Source organism: Antedon mediterranea, chromosome 3, assembly GCF_964355755.1.
Source record: "Antedon mediterranea chromosome 3, ecAntMedi1.1, whole genome shotgun sequence".
Taxonomy (NCBI): Eukaryota; Metazoa; Echinodermata; class Crinoidea; order Comatulida; family Antedonidae; genus Antedon; species Antedon mediterranea.
Window position 1 is genome coordinate 24,909,330 of NC_092672.1, and position 17,428 is coordinate 24,926,757.

The window sequence follows — 17,428 nt, forward strand, 5'->3', positions numbered from 1 at the left end:
TAGTGACATATTGAATAACAAAATATGTGTTAACATGAAAAAAATTGCACTGCATTAATACCAATTGTCATGTAATTTTATTATTCTTCAAAATTGCAATAAAAAGACATTTTTGGGGTAGGGGGTAGCATTAATACCAATAATCCAAGAATCAAACATCCATTGACCTTAATAATCATTCGATTAATTTCATTTAAATTCAACATGATTACAAAAAAATATACTGTATGCTACACATCGATACCAAGATCGTACTAATTAGATGTTTGATTCTTGGGTTATTGGTATTAATGCTACCCCCTACCCCAAAAATGTCTTTTTATTGTAATTTTGTTATTCTTCAAAATTACATGACAATTGGTATTAATGCAGTGCAATTTTTTTCATTTTTTTTTTATTAGGATAAATGTTACCTCCTACCCCAAAAAATATTTGAAGATAAAACACTGATGATCATTACAAATGACGCAAGTACATACAATGCATCCCTATATTTTTCTTGTTAACATCGATTTTTTCACTCTATATGTCCGTGGGAAGAAAATGATACCAAAGAAGTTTAACTGTGGGGGTGGGGGGGGGGGGGTGTGCACGGTAACCCCCCTCCAGCCCATGGACTAATAAGGGTACTACATGTGGTGGCACAAAAAAGTTTTCAGGAATCATGACTGTTTGTGTTGACATATTTTGAACTTTAGTTCCCGGTAATATTTTACATATTTTATGGTAAAGTTAAGCTATCAGTGACTTTTGTAAAGGATAACAATAGGCCATTCCAACCATACAGGTGCCTAAGCCTACTAATAATTATTAAGCTAATAAGACAAGAATGATTTTAGCCTTAGGCTACTATAGTAAGCTGTGTAGTAAGTACTGTATGTAGGCTAAAGTTAAGCCCCGATCCGGCCTCACTATGGCCTAGCTAGCTGAGATTTAGGTACCTGTCTTTCTTACTGTAACAGCAGTCTATCACAGCTTTTCCGACTGGCGAGGTATGCAAGACTTGATAATTTTAAGATTGAATGCCTACAACTTAAGCAATAAATCTTGGTAGCAAAAATGATACTGTACATTAGTTACTATACAGTGTGTGCCGCAATTGTTTTGAAGTAATTAACCACTGATGGAAGGTATCCCATCCTTTAAGTCCCATTGCCTATGTTTTTTATGTTAAAAGTTTTAAAACATGAAACCAGGTCATTCCGTGTCTTAAATGTACGTTTTATGGTAATATGATAAAAAGAAAAAAAAAACAATGCACTACTAAATTTATTAGAATTGATTATTTTTCACATTTTTAACCATTTAAAGCCAAAACAAGTTATCGCAATAGGATAAGATGAATGTAATTTGTGACCTTCTTAAATTAAATCTAACAAGGCCAACAGCCATTAAGTCGCGTGCTACAATGCATATTGATACCGGACAGACAGACCGACAGACCGACAGACCGACAGACCGACAAAGTGAACTATACTGACCGAAATTACTGAACATGTTTAAAAATGTTGAAATGTTTAAAGACATTTAAATTTTTTTAATTTACACGTGCGTAGCCTGTCACTTTCGACGTGCTCGTATAACGTAATTTCGAGTTGAAAAGTAAGTCAAGAAAACAGAAATCGGGCAAAAAGAGTGCGCAATAACATTTAACGCGCAGTGCGCGCGCAAAAATATGCGCACTCATGGCAATTTTGTAAACGCTTAAAATTGCCTGAAATGTACTCTTATTTCATCGAAAATAAATTTTGAAAATTTTAAGCGCGCGTACGCATGCGTTACATGCGCTACGCACGTAATTGTATTGCCATATGATGATCTATGCCCTGAAATTTATGAGTACCAAATTTTATTTAATTGTGATTCATGGTTGTGAAGATATGATTACAAACGTGATTTCGTTAAATCGTGCGTAGACCACGTAATTTTTTATTGCGCACCGTGAAAACATAACCACATTGATTCCTGGCCATAAGGAATATACTGTGAAAAATTGACCTAGCTATATTAGACTGATATCAAGATAAGGTCATAAAGCGATAAAACGCATAGTGATACCGGACCGACAGACAGACAGACAGACCGACAGACAGACCGACAGACCGACAGACAGACAGACAGACAGACAGACAGACCGACCGACCGACATAGTGAACTATAGAGTCGCTTCCACGCGACTAAAAAACGTAGGGAATGGGACTTTAGACAGACTTCCCCCATGATTGTATACTCCTTGAGTGGTGGTAAATATGCAACAGTATTCATAAAATGGTTTTTGCAAAATGAGGACTAGTGAAAATACCACTACACCATGACATTTATATTAACTAAAAAGATTACTAAAAATATTACAGTTACCTCTGACTTAATTAAAGTCTTCAGTCCATGTTGATCAGATTTTTGTAGATTTTGTATTTTGGTATGACCCACTATACGACAAGATTACATGGTTTTGTAAATATTTTGTTCTCTAATTTTTTTAATTCCACAATTTTTCCAGTCATCTTAATTTTGTAAAGCTCGGTTTAATACCTTTAGCAGAGCATCATTTTTTACATTTGTTTCTTGAAGGTATTTGTATCATGAACACATTCTCTACGTTACCAAACTGTTCCAAGCCAAACACACACCATTTAACAAACGACTGACACATTAAATCTATGAGCGTAGTCAGCCTAGACGAGTACTAAGTCTTACCATTTGCCTCTTTTTCCATTTAAGGTAAAGATTAATAAGATAATAAATTACTAACTTCTATCATAATTAATTATGGAAAACTACAGGGATATTGTAAATTAGAAATGTAAAAGTATGAATATATCCACTGTGATGTAACACATACACATCTATCAGACACACACTGCAGAATTAGAATTCAGCCTGTGGCTAACGAGACAGAATATAGGCCTAATTCAAATAATTATTTTATATACAAATAAAGTAAAGTCAGTACCGTACACTAAAACATTTTATAATTCTAGAATATTAAATGGCCATCTTCAAAAAGTTCTACATTTGTCTGTGGCATACCATTCAGAAGATTATCAATTTCGTCTTCTCCAATGAAGTCCCCTATGTCTTCCTCTCTGCTGTAATAATCGCATGTAGAGACTGGAATAAACTCCGTCAAACCAGCGTGTGCGTCACTGTCTACTTTTACACGTAGAACCTCATCTAATTTCCAGTAAGGATCTGTAACGTTTTCTTCTCCACATTTTCCTGACTTCGGTGGTTTATCTGAGGAAACTGACGTCATTGGCGTGTAAGGATTCGAGTCCTGCACATTTCTTGTGCTTTCCACGATTAATGGAGACAATTGCAGTGCATCATCCTCACCTGTTTGTTGCAGGCGAAAGTATGCCGTGCTTCCCTCTTTAACTTCCATTTTGTCAGTGGTAACTGGTGATGAGTTTATAAAACCACTTTTTGTAACTGGTGAAACTTGGTCAATAGACGGTACAACCATGTAAATATTTTTCTCTTCTATCTGGGAATCAGGAATAAACTCATGAAATCCTTGATCAGAACTCGTTGAACTGCGGTACGATGTAGGTAAGTCCGACTTCTTCGTCTTCAAGTCATCAAAAACTTCCTTTTCTACTGATCGCGGACGAACGGGGCTAATTTCCTAAGTAAAAGACATTCCTTTATTAAACATGTTATTTAACGTCTGTTATGACAAATACAGTGAATGCGTGGTTCTAAACAACATTTCATTACCACGCAAAGTGGATTGAATTTCGTGAAATACACATCTACGTCATTTAACTAACGGATCCTTAATATCATTTTTTAATGAATGATCTACATGGGTTATCCTTATTAAAGAAGACAAATAAATAATAAATTATCTAGGCTGCCTAGCTCTTAAAAATGTATTGTCCCCCAAAAACCTGAAAAATGAAGATTAATTAAATCAGACTTTGGATAGGTTATTTTGTAGTTTTACTAAATTTAATCACTTCCATAGAAAAAAAACATGTGTTTACTTACAAAATGACAAACATAAATTGTTAAATTAAACCAAAAACCATTGGCTGGCAGCCAATTTGACTATTTGTTGCTTTAAATTACTGATGTTTCAGGTAAATACATTTTTTTTCGGTCCAATTTTTTGTCAAAGAAGATAACTATTATGTGACATTAAAATGGCATATTCAACAAAAAAATTTAAAAAAATATGTTTTCAGTGGGACAATACATCTTTAACTTGAAAGCAATAAAGACATGATATTTACCACTTTGAAGAATTTTGGTTCAGGCCATTCAATGAAAATTCGCTTACGTATATACACATTAAAAGCTCCAAAAAACAGCATAACAAATAAGATAATAATTCCCACCACAAGAAACGGAATGATAAATTCATCTGAAAGTACAACATATCATGAATTGTTGCAAATTTTCTGAAAACATGAACATTGTAAAAGAAAAACAAGAGAAAAAATCTTTTTTTTTTTCTATATGGATTATGAACAATATACGATCACATCTAAAACAATAGAGGCACTTCTTTAATTTGATCACACAAATGCACCCAAAATATTATTCAAGCAGGTAGTAAAATTACGCTATTTTCAGATTAAGATTTTCATGAGAAGATATTATATGCAATAGTGAAGCTATTTCTAAGCATTCAGTAGTAGAGAAACAACAACAAGTAGGCCTAACATTGTCGCAATTAAACTCGACATGTGTGCTATTCTAAAGTGTAATAATTGTTAATAGGCTTATTCACATACCAGGCTCATCTTGCACTGCAACTGTATTCAGAGTTACGGGTCTCTCGGTCACCAAACCTAAAAAAAAAATGAAATTGGTAAATATGAGGCTCTAATATCTATCTCTAGTTATACATTATGTGATGAAGTAAAATAGATTATGTAAATTTGTCAACATTAAAGTAAAGTAAGTGTTGAGCACTTTTCACATACTAGGCTCATCTTGCACTGCAACTGTAGGCCTAATCAGAGTCACGGTTCTCTCGGTCACCAAACCTAAAAAAAAATGAAATTGGTAAATATGAGGCTCTAATATCTATCTCTAGTTATACATTATGTCATGAAGTAAAATAGATTATGTAAATTTGTCAATATTAAAGTAAAGTAAGTGTTGAGCACTTTTTCAGAATATTACCGTAGCTTTTGAGAAGAAGCCAAATGATTTCCTAACTTTACTCAATGATACAGAAAGTTGGTGCATACTTTTGGTTCTGATTTAACCATTATAATGAAATTCTTATTTATTATTAGTTATATAAGTATTAATTGACAATGAAAACAAAGTTTACCCCGAATATGGGTGTTTTCCAAATACATGCACAAGCGAACCCTCTAGGTATCATAAAGAGACATAGGCCAACATACCTTGTTTCAAGCATTTGAACTCATATAATATCCTGGTTGGAGGACCTTCGACTTCGACTTCAAACGTGTCTGCCTGAACACTCCTTAGCTCTAGATTATAGACAATGGTGTTCTCTGTGATGTTGTTGCACGGCACATTTATGTCAATGTTATTCAATGTTAATTCTTCCTCAACAATTTCATTTAGTGATTGTCCAGTATAGTTTCCCGTAATGCGGTAAAAATACTGAGTTTCTTCATTTGGTGTTTCCCATTGTAGTGACAAGACGTTTTCGTTTTCTGACGATGTTACGTTCACGTCTATGATCATAGAAACTACAAAAACAAATTTAAAAAAGAAAATGTTCTAGTCACGTACTGTATATATTGGTCGAGAAGGTAAACTGTTATTTTTATATACATTATGAGGATTTTGATATTTAATTTCATTTGGTCATTATTCATGCAGATCTGATTAGTGAGCACATAATGACAACTCTATTTTGCAGTTGTTACTAGATTCTATCTAGCTGACTATTGCAAGTCAGTTAGATACTACTGGAGGTGGATTAAATACACTATTAGTGACAGCTGTAAAATTGGATGTAATGACCCTAATCACTACATATGGTTATTTGAACATTGAATGCAATTTACAAACGTGTAGAAACGATCTAGGTACTAGGTATACGTATTCTAAATTACTTTAAAACTCACTGGGTAGTGTGATAATTGGACTCCAATCACTGAACTGGTGATGTAATGAAAACCTTGATCGCACTTGAAATTCATATTCAGCCACAGCTGTCGTAATCTCCTCAATAATTATCTGCTTTTTATGCTGTTTTTCAATCTAATAAAAACAATTCGCTTTTAGTCACTTTATCAATTATTGGGAGCTACATGACCTTATTTTTCTTTTGAAGAATTTTTTTACGTTTCAAGAATCTTTAAAGGGGGATTCTGGGTTTAAAATTGCTTTTAAATATCGTTTATTTATTAAATAAAAAATATTATAACAATATAGACATGTCAGAATGAAGAAGTAATAACGAGAAATTAAAAAAAATTAATTTCATATACATTTTAGGGTAAATTCATGGAAAGTCTGTTTTTCAGCAGCTTAGGGAAGCTCATTAATACTCATGAGATATTCACAAAATCACGTCATCAGTGGATTCCAAAATCGCGACGTCAAGCTTGTACGTTGTGTTCTCTCTCCTCTCTGTCAAACGACGACCACCCGATCATTGTGAAAAACATTTTTTGTAGATTTGCTAAGCTAGGCCTAATTAAAGTGTAATAATAACAGTAGTAGCATATATTTATTTGACATTTAATGAAATACAAAATTTAGTATTACGGAGTCATAAATTATACTATTTTTATACCTCGAATTAATAGTACAGATCGTATTTCGGCTTCACGTACTAGGCTAGGCCTAGCCTAAATAATGTTATTCATGCCGGGGTGAGAGCCATTTCTGACTAGGGATTCCATGCCACGATGGCTACGTTAAAACATTGGGGCCATCATTCATCATGGGCCTAGCTAGCCTATTACTAAACGATTGGCCCATCAATAACAAAACTCAGTGGATTCCAAACCCATCCTATCAAACCAAACTCCTAAACAATCTAAACCTAAAACGTTCTACAAAAATCGGCTGTAAATATTGAGGCAAAACAAGGTCCGATCGCCGTCCGCACGTCGTATGGTGTCCCGATCGTCTAATAAGTAGGCCTAGTTTACTCTCCAAAAAAGCGGATACTGCATCAAGCAAGTAGACCGGTAGTAGGAAGGAGACCTAGCCTAGCCGATCCGGCCCAGTTAAAAATTGAGCTAGCTAGAGTGTAGTAGACCCTATGCGAATTGATACGAGTGTTGACAAAGTGCGAGGCACGCGAGGCAAGCGAGGCATGCGTGGCATGCCAAATATTTGTGCGAGGCATCATTTTATCATATCCAAAAGTGCGAGGCATGCGAGGCATATAGTTTACAATTTCAAAAAGGTGCGAGGCATATCTTAACGTGCTATATGCTATATTATAGGCCTAATAATCAATCGATACAAGCGTATCTAATAGATTCGTGTATACACTCATCATGTTGTTTATTTTTATGTAACGATTGTTTTTTCATTCAAGTCATATCGTGTCAAATTTTACTTTTACAAAAGTGCCCAAACTACGGTTCAAAAATCTGAACGACAGTCTTCAACTTTCGATAAACAATAATTGTTATAGCGACACACTCATCAAATGACTGCAATGTTTGTTGGCATTTCGAGCGTGTTCACTCACATGTCTCTCGAACATAGCAGAGTGAAAATAATATTTTGTCACACCTACCCCTGCGCCTAGATCCGGTAGACCCGAGAGATGGAAAATCCCTCTTTACTATTTAGCAGGTAGCGGAATGATTCAGCCCTCAGCTCAGAGGATTGTGGTGCATTCACCTCCTATAGCACGTGGTTTCAGCAGCAACGCACAGACTTCTCTCTGAGCGGCGTGCCAAAGACATTTTTGACATTCCATTCTCTAGGAACAACACGTGTACCTCTCTCGCAAATAAGGTGAACAGCGATTGCCAGGACAAGTTCAATAACTGGCGGTGAATAAAAGGTAACTGATATGGCGATCCAATAACATGCCGCCAAGAAAAAAATTGCGACAGAATTCTGGAGCGCGTGTGAAAAAAGACTTACGTCCGACAATTGTAATACTAGGCCTAAAATTAAACTTTAGCTAATATGCTTAGCTCTAACCTAGATAAGAGGCCTATGTAGAAAATATTAATTTAATCAATTTTGATATAATAATAATAGGTGTAATATTTAATAATGATACACTATTCCTGTTTTAGTAAGCTAGGTATATTACGAACGATTTTTATTTATTGTTGTCCATGTACGTACTAATAAACCTGGCGCTAGTTTCCTTCGCTTGTATTTTTACTACAAATTTGATAACTAACTTTATCGTGTGAATACCACACCTTAGAAGTATACCTCATGAGTACTTTAATGAAAGAATCACATAAAAAGTAACAAATAAATCCTTAAATTAATGATTTTACAGGCGTGTTTCTCGCACACTGTTCGCGAATTTCACTTATTCAATGTTCAATATTTTTGTTTCTATGGAGCGCCAAAAGAGCAACGATAATAGAGGACTAAAACTCAGTGGAATGCGTCAATTTCTCATGCATTTATTGGTGAAAAACACGTTTTATTTCAATATATTTGTTAATTTGTCAATAAAAATGCTGTAATATGTTACTGCTGATACTGTTCTGTTTTCAAAGAATAATAATCGATCCTAAATCAACATCACTACCTAGTCTAGACCTAGGACATCCTACTAAGGATATTATGATGAATTTTTCTATTTTATTCTTTAAAAGGTTAACGAAACCGTGTACATTATCAACAGTAACATTTTTCCTTACTGACAGTGACAAAATCTATTGAAATTGTACTTGATTTTCACCAAATAATGCGTTAAATATAAATGGATTTTTAGCCCTCTAATTAATTTTGCTTATTTGGCGTTCCATAGAAACCAAAATATTGAACATTGAGTGTGCGAAATGCGAGAAAAACGTCTGTAAAATCACCAATTTAATGGATTTATTGTTACTTTTATGTGATTTTTCTTCATTAAAGTAGGCCTACTAATTCTAAGCTGTGGTATTCAGGATAAAGTTGGTTAAAATACAAGGCTTGTGCAAAAGGAAACTAGCCTAGCGGGCCTAGGCCTAGGCAGGCTACTTCAATTTCGGTGATTTCCTGCCTTGCAATTTTGAGAAATGATAAAATGATGCCTCGCATTTTTTGATGATGGTAAAACGATGCCTCGCATACATTTTTGACTTGCCTCGCATGCCTTCCCTGCCTCGCGTGCCTCGCTGCCTCGCACTTTGTTACTACCCAATTGATACTACCAGGCCTTTCTTTTACTATAGGCTACACTTGTTAAAATTAGCAATACTGTACTTATGTTTACAAATATTCCAACTCTCTCATTCGAGCTATATTATCTATACCATTCCGGTAGGTTGAGTCGACCTTCAATCAAATACTGTACATCGTTCATGTTGTGATTATAGACGGGGTATACTCGACCCGACCAGTTTGGTATTGTATACTGTATCTGCTTATCACGTGACGATGCCAGGCATGGGCAGAGAGAGCACGTGTATCGTCGTCTCGCTCTCCTCGCTCAGCAGGAATGTATATGTTACGCTTCATTGATTTTGAAGGCTTTCCCTAAGTCAGTGCGAAAATCGGCAAACGTAAAGTGCAAACTTATCTAATTTTTCACTGTTTTGATGGATTTTCATAGAAAATTGACTTTATAAATGGGAAGACCGACTAAAATTACATCAGATAAGTATAATTTTACAAAAGTAATTGATATGGTTAATGATAACGAGTCGTCGGAAGATTTACCATTTCACGAATTTCCTATTCTGTAACCACAGTGTGATTTTGCCGTAGCTGCACTTGTAATCTGGCCTCATTTCACAGCCTTCGTTCTGCTTCACTGGGCGCTTATATAAATTGAAACTTTTACCGTTCAAGAGACAAACAAATATATTTTACATTTTTTACTATTCATTTTAAACCCGGAACCCACCTTTAAATTTTCTAATGAAACTGTACGATCAAGAGCGTCAAAAGTTTCAGATGTTTTGTAGAAGATGAATGAATTATTATTGTCATGTCATCACAGTAGCTTACCACAAAATCAGTGCAAATATTTTCACTTGCACTGATGGAGGGCAAGTGCTGTCTGAAAGCTACAAAAAATTCATTTTGATTTAGGTCTTTGCATATTTTATTTTGCATCTCCATTGCGATCTAGCCACTGATACCTACAGTCTCGTCATTTTTTAGTAATTTGCCTTTAGATTAATAAATAAATTAAAATAAATAAATTCCAATCCTGGATAACGGTATAACAATCTTTTAAAATGTGTGCTTTAATATTTTGAAAAATTGTTTAATGAAACCAAAACGACAACGTGATCTTTAGGAAGGAAGTGGTCTTTTGGTGCATACGTGATATACGATAGTTATTCCACAATTTGTTGTCTCCTGATAATATACTGTAGATATGACAAAACAAATAGTGAAAATGATTGTAACTTCATACCTCTTCCTTCCATGTTTCATTTAAACGTCTGTAACGAAGTTGAAACCATAGCGAGTTACAATAACGGCAATCTTCTTGTAATTTCCAGAATACTATGACGTTTGATTCCTCCACTGAAACGTTATCAATTAATGGTGACAAAGGTACGGCTAAAAAAACAACAAAATGAAACGATTAGATCGTGCGTACAGCGATGAGAGTTACTCCAGTGAATCTTTAACGATTAGATTGTGCGTACAGCTGTGAGAGTTACTTCAGTGAATCTTTAACGATTATAATAATCGTGCGTACAGCCATGAGAGTTACTTCAGTGAATCTTCAACGATTATATCGTGCGTACAGCCATGAGAGTTACTTCAGTGAATCTTTAACGATTAGATCGTGCGTACAGCCATGAGAGTTACTTCAGTGAATCTTTAACGATTAGATCGTGCGTACAGCCATGAGAGTTACTTCAGTGAATCTTTAACGATTATATCGTGCGCACAGCCATGAGAGTTACTGCAGTGAATATGTAACGATTATATCGTGCGTACAGCCATGAGAGTTACTTCAGTGAATATGTAACGATTATATTGTGCGTACAGCCATGAGAGTTACTTCAGTGAATCTTTAATTTAGATAAGTAACGTCTGCCGTACATCAAAAGACATAACATATTCATTAAGACATTCTAAGGTTACCGAACATTAGTTCATTTAGGAGACACAAAAGCAAACCTAACTTTACTAGTGTTGTTTCGTCATGCTAATCTTCAAACAATTTAGATATTATTTAAGATTAAAAATTATGATTTTTGTTATTTTATACTTCAAAAGCTCATTGAACGAAACCTTGTATCCCCGCCGGATTAATCACATAAAAGAGATTAGAAATTTGATCTTCTGTGGTGCTTGTATATTTTATGAAATAATTTGATGGTAATGATCTATATTTCCCAAACTTGTGCTAAATATTTGCCTACAGACCTTCAGTCTTAGAATCAAATGTGGATGTTGTATTTGCAGTACCAAACATATTTTCAACAACTACTCGTACTAGATGTGCTGTCATCGGATTTCCATCACTTTCTGAAACTTTGCACGTGCTGTCGTTTAGCTTATTAGAACAGTCGATCCACACATTAGAACTGTTTCTAAGAATTAAAACAATTTATAATTCAATATTAATTGTTAGTAATCAAAATTCTATAAACAGTAATCAGTAATCTGTAATCAATAATCTGTTCTCGATAATCTGTAAACAGTAATCAGTAATCTGTAATCAATAATCCGTAATCAATAATCTGTAAACGGTAATCTGTAAACAGTAATCAGTAACAATAATCGGTAATAAGTAATTGGTAATCTGTAATCAGTAATTTCTAATCAATAATCTTAAACCAATAATCTGTAATCAGTAATACTCAATAATATTTAATCAATAATCTGTAATCAGTAATCTGTAACAATAATCGGTAATAAGTAATTGGTAATCTGTAATCAGTAATTTCTAATCAATAATCTTAAACCAATAATCTTTAATCAGTAATACTCAATGATATTTAATCAATAATCTGTAATCAGTAATTTGTAAATATAATAGTATTATTTTGTTACTTTGTCCTTTTGTATAATATTTGATTATGCACGTGCAGCTGTTGAATTTAATGAAGGAGCGATGAACAGACAACTGGTTGGTGTCACATTACGAGACACTGTGATAAGAGAAGAGTAAGAATGGCAGCCGACAACCGGCAACAGAAGGGAAGGGACGACATTATTTCTAATACAGGAAAATCTTTGGCTAGGCCAGCACAGAACAGAAACGAATCATGGCAAAGGCTTGTGGAGGGCTACAGTACATCCGACAGTGTTATGATGGAGCCGAGGTAAGGAAAGGTCATGCATTCTGTATTAGACATACCTAAAGAAATGTTTCATTTATCAATAATACAAATCACTTACTGAAATTGAAATGTATAGACAGTTCTAACTCCGGTGAATTCCGTTGCCCATGTACACCAATAATCAACAATATTTGTCGATCTGCAGTTTAATGTTGGAGACGATGGCACGACTAAAAGATACAAATATAGTATAATATATAATATAATATAATATAATATAATATAATATAATAATATAATATTTATTCGGTCATCAATGTAAAAATAACCAGGAATGAGAATAGGCTAAAGCCCAAACAGATTCTGCACTCACTCCATACAATACAATCAGTTAAAGATAAAACCATATACAAGAAAAATACAAATAAATTATACATAACATGAAATATAGTGTTTTGTTAGAGCAGCCTTAAATATTGAAATTGTTTGTGAATCTTTTATGTCATTTGGTATTTGCTCCCATAGTCTAGGAAAGGAAACAAATACAGAATTATGAAAAGTATTGCCTTTCGAATTCCAACGTAAAAGCCTACCCGGACATCTTTCACTAGTTTTAATATACTCATTGAAAGAATGGGGACAGTAACCTTTCAACACCTTAAATCCTAATGAAAGTCTATGTAATTTAAACAAGTCATCAATAGATAATAATTCAAGCACTTTCAAGGTATATAACTATCTGTTGTGTGGATTCTTATTACATGTAAGGAGTGGTTTTCAATAATAACAACTCTCATCTCAGTCTCCAACCACATACAATAACAGACGAAAACAAATGTTTTAAATATATCATTAATCTGGGACGGTGCGGCCATACACGCCAATTGCCACATGCACCGCCGCAACATCTCTTTTTATTAACGGTGATTAATTAGATTCTAGGACTTCATAAAGGTAACATTCAAGATACACCTCGGTCCCGTTCATGATTACACGTAAGTTTGCTTCATGGATCAATTATCGTTAACTTTGGCGGGATCAAATCATGTTTTCAAAACTATGTATGCCATTGACTAACTTACTACCAACTGTAAATGACGATTCTGATCTATTTGTCGTTACTCTTCCATTTTGTTTTTCTACAAGTAAAAAGCATTCGATCCAATGTTGATAACCTGTCATGTTTAGGTTTGTTAAGGTAAGAATGGCTTCTGTATTTGAGATTACAGCAGTATTTTTTCCTGAATTAATAGGTACTTCGTCAACTTTCCATTCAATATCCGAGGCATTGTACGATGTTTTTGTTTGATCTAACGTACATGTGAAGTTCAGGGTGGAACCGGCCAACGAATATGGATCAACGGGCGTCAGTTTAAGTGCTGCAATAAAATAAAAAAATGTTTAGGTACGTACAGCATATAAGTTGTGTCCGCACCCAACAATATTACTGTACAACAAAGAAAATAATGGTAACATTGTAAAGAACAACAGTGAAATAGTTATTTAAAAAATATTTATTAAAGAAAAAAATTGAAAAAAGAAAGTTGTTAATTGTTTAACATTATAAAGAAGATTTATTAACCTATCATGCAAATATTTCTATTTTGAAACATAGATGTATTATAAGAAGTAAGTTCCATCGTTTCCTCAGAATATAATTCTTAAGTTAAATAGTTAAAATAAACAAAATGATGGTGTCTACTTACATGATGTAGCTTTGAAAGCGCAGACAGTGGTCAAAATAATCCAAATCTGGAACGTACACAATGGAATGTTTAATGTATAAGAGAGTTCTGCCATCGTCTTTGGAACAATAAAAAGCTAATGATAATTATACATAGTATTAACGTGATTGGTCGAAATGAATTATCGGAATGATCGTTCTAAATGATAATCGTATGACGTCATCGAAGTACACAAAATAAAATGAGAGGGTTAATTTAGTGTCAAAATCAAAACATTAACTCTAAGTGACCGGAAACATTCTTATTGAAAGGCAAATGTAACCTTTTTTATGTAATATAACGGATATTGCCTTATTTTAAAGATATTTTATAACATTTGAGATCCTCGTTTAGTAGTCAATATATTTTCTCACCAGACTATAATTTCCATAAGCGCTACGCAATTCGAGGAAATAAAATACGATTTCCTCGAAGGAGGATTTCATATATTTTCCGGAGCTGCAGCACTGGCACAAACACAATAACATCATTCACAGAGACAGTTCTTGGTTTGGAAAAGTGCCCGTTTACACTTCAGAAGTTTCTTGAAATCCTGCGATTACTACTCGAAGGTTCAATCCCACCAAACACAAGGTGACGTACCAACATAACATGGCAAACAAGTATGTTAAAAAAAACATGATCAAAAAGATACATTATACCGTAAAGGTAACGAAATTAAATAAACTATTGAGATTAAAATTAAAATCAAGTAAAATTGTCTTCTCTCAGACATAATTATATTAAAAAAACAAGTTAAGTGTCAAGCAAAATCAATACAGTTTAAACAATCAAACATCTAAACAATCCACATGGGATGTTAGTGTAGGGGTTCCCAAGAGCCACTTAGAAATAAAGCCGTTACGGTCTGGCGGTTTAATTACACGTTTTGAACGTCGGGGACTTAAGGTTGGTTCTGAAGGTGTTTCTCCTGAGGAGTTATCATCATCAGTATGATCCATGGCAACTGCGACAGGACTGATATCATGCTCAGTTGAAGGAGAAGTTTCTGACGGTTCCACAGATGCATGGACAGAAGCAGGGTTGATAGATGGTGTTTCTTGTTGTTCTATGGATATTGCATCAACGGATTCTGGTACTGCAGTTTCAGGGACATAAGGTTGAATAAGATCCACATCTTTCCAAATAACTGGTTAAAACTTAAGAAAAGACTAATCAGCACTTATCGTAGTCTTTCTTGAGAGTGATCCCTTCCTCCTGGCTGAACAGCAAATCCTGGTCACGGCACCAAATGTAACAGGTTCGTACTACTAGCGTCGTAGCTGTATCGCGTAGTATTTTCCGGAGCTGCAGCACTGGCACAACACAATAAAATCATTCACAGAGACAGTTCTTGGTTTGGAAAAGTTACATTCTTTTATTGAAGCTAGTAACCAGTCGGAAGGAGATATAACAAAAACAGTGTTACTATATTTAAAATAACATCAGTGATCGTATCATTAACGACAGTATGCCTATAGGCTACTATTGCGTTGTGTCTAGTATAACATCAAATAACTAATCAACTATGTTAACTGTAGTAAAACCATTCTCAAATTAAGAGAGATAAAAATATAGATGCTTACCTAGTAACCAGTCGGAAGGAGATGAAAACCTTCACTTTGGGCTAGGCACTAGTAAGTGTCATCCATTCCCAGTTGGGTACTATGACAATTTTTAACCGATGGTACTGTATATACATTTACCATAACGTTATTTCGTAGTTTACAGACCGATTGTATTGTAGGCCTAACTCGAGTCATACACATGTAATTATCAATTTAAATTCGGTTACACAAGATAAGAAACTATTAAAAATGCAAATCAATTAACAAAATCCCTTGTCCATTTATGAACTGACCCATACTGAAACATTATACACTAAATATTCTTGACCATTTTCTCGCCACTTGGATGAGGTGACTCATCTATTTATAGCATGGTCACTTATCATTCCAGCTTTTACTTTAATGGGTCCCACAGGGTTTCTCAGATTCGATTCAAGTAAGATTCAGCAGATAAATCATTCAAGTATTTGGGTATAAGCATACCTGTTACCCTGTTACATATATAAATAAAGAATAATCGTACGCCTCTTTAAGTTTAATTAGGTGTTTTTAGTTTGAACTTTCTAAACAATACTATGACAATCTAATGCGAGTGATCGCTTGTGATTGGTCAAATCACCTTCGTTTCGCTTACGTACTTACGTTACGTCCAAGAGGAGAACCAAGCTTTATTTTCACTGACGTATATTAAAATGTATATCCTGTTCATAATGCAATCATGGTAATATGCTAGATTACTTTAACCCAATGTAAACACACTTCTAATTAAGATGTAAATTATCGTAAAAGGCGACAGTACCATTTGGATAATATTGTGTCATTTCGTTATCCGTGTACGTGAAGACCGTAAGCTTATTATAAATATGAACAAATATATAGTATTTTAATACCTGCTGTATGAGTAGTACCGTATCCGTGCCCTGCGTCTTGTTATGATCCACCACAATCCACGATTTTTGTATTGTCATGGATCAGTTGTTGTTCGTGTGCGTTCTGCGTATTTGCATATAAGTGTCTTGCTGCTAGTTGTTTTTTGAGCATTGTGTTTGGCGCATTTGCATATAGGTGATGTTTTGTTTAACTACCTGGTTTTTCTGTCTGCGCGTCAGAAAAGCTTTTGTTGCAAACACAGGAAGATGTGATTTTCGTTACGGTGTTGTATATATTAGTATTAAGCCGTTGTTGAAGTTACTATTCTAAGTAGTAAAAAGAATTATATTACACGATAGACGGATCATTGCCTGATAATTTATTATAGGAAATTGCATGCATACTAAATAAAGCTGGCTTGACTGTGTGATAATGGCCGTTTTGATTTTTTGGGTGTTACATTTGACTTAGAAATAAGCAAAATGACTAAAATAAATGTTGAAAACGGGTAAAATTAGGTCTACTATCAATGTGTGGCGTAAGAGAAATCTTACTGTGTTGTGAAGATTAACTGTGTTAAAATCTCTAATATTATCAAAACTTAATTATATTTTTACAATGTTGCCAAACCAAACTACAGCTTATCTAAGTGAACTTAATAGGATGTTTTTTTAATTTTATCTGGAAGGGAAAGGATAAAGTCAAAAGAAATAAGCTAATTAGAGAGTATAAGGATGGCGGAATTAACATGATTAATATCTTCAGTTACATAAAGGCAGTAAAGGTTAGTTGGATGCGAAGAATTCGTAACACTGGAATTCTCAATGTAGTTTTCAACAAAATATGCCATGGTAAAAAAAAACTGAATCAATCTTTGAATACGGCTTATGCATGATTTCAGAGACTGTCGAAAAATATGAACAATTTGTTCTGG

At 34.3% G+C, this 17,428-nt stretch overlaps 1 protein-coding gene across 1 annotated transcript; it reads right to left on the minus strand.

Annotated features, from left to right (window-relative positions):
* Window positions 1-2,669: 2,669 nt before the first annotated feature.
* LOC140043322 (uncharacterized) lies at window positions 2,670-15,921 on the minus strand. Its single transcript, XM_072087823.1, has 12 exons — window positions 15,918-15,921; window positions 14,854-15,194; window positions 14,039-14,135; window positions 13,415-13,711; window positions 12,451-12,562; window positions 11,473-11,639; window positions 10,505-10,653; window positions 6,063-6,198; window positions 5,367-5,681; window positions 4,743-4,799; window positions 4,239-4,369; window positions 2,670-3,628 (listed from the first exon to the last, which is right to left on the minus strand). Exons 1-12 carry the CDS (start codon window positions 15,919-15,921, stop codon window positions 2,978-2,980), a joined length of 2,457 nt encoding a protein of 818 aa, XP_071943924.1. The 3' UTR covers window positions 2,670-2,977.
* Window positions 15,922-17,428: the final 1,507 nt, after the last annotated feature.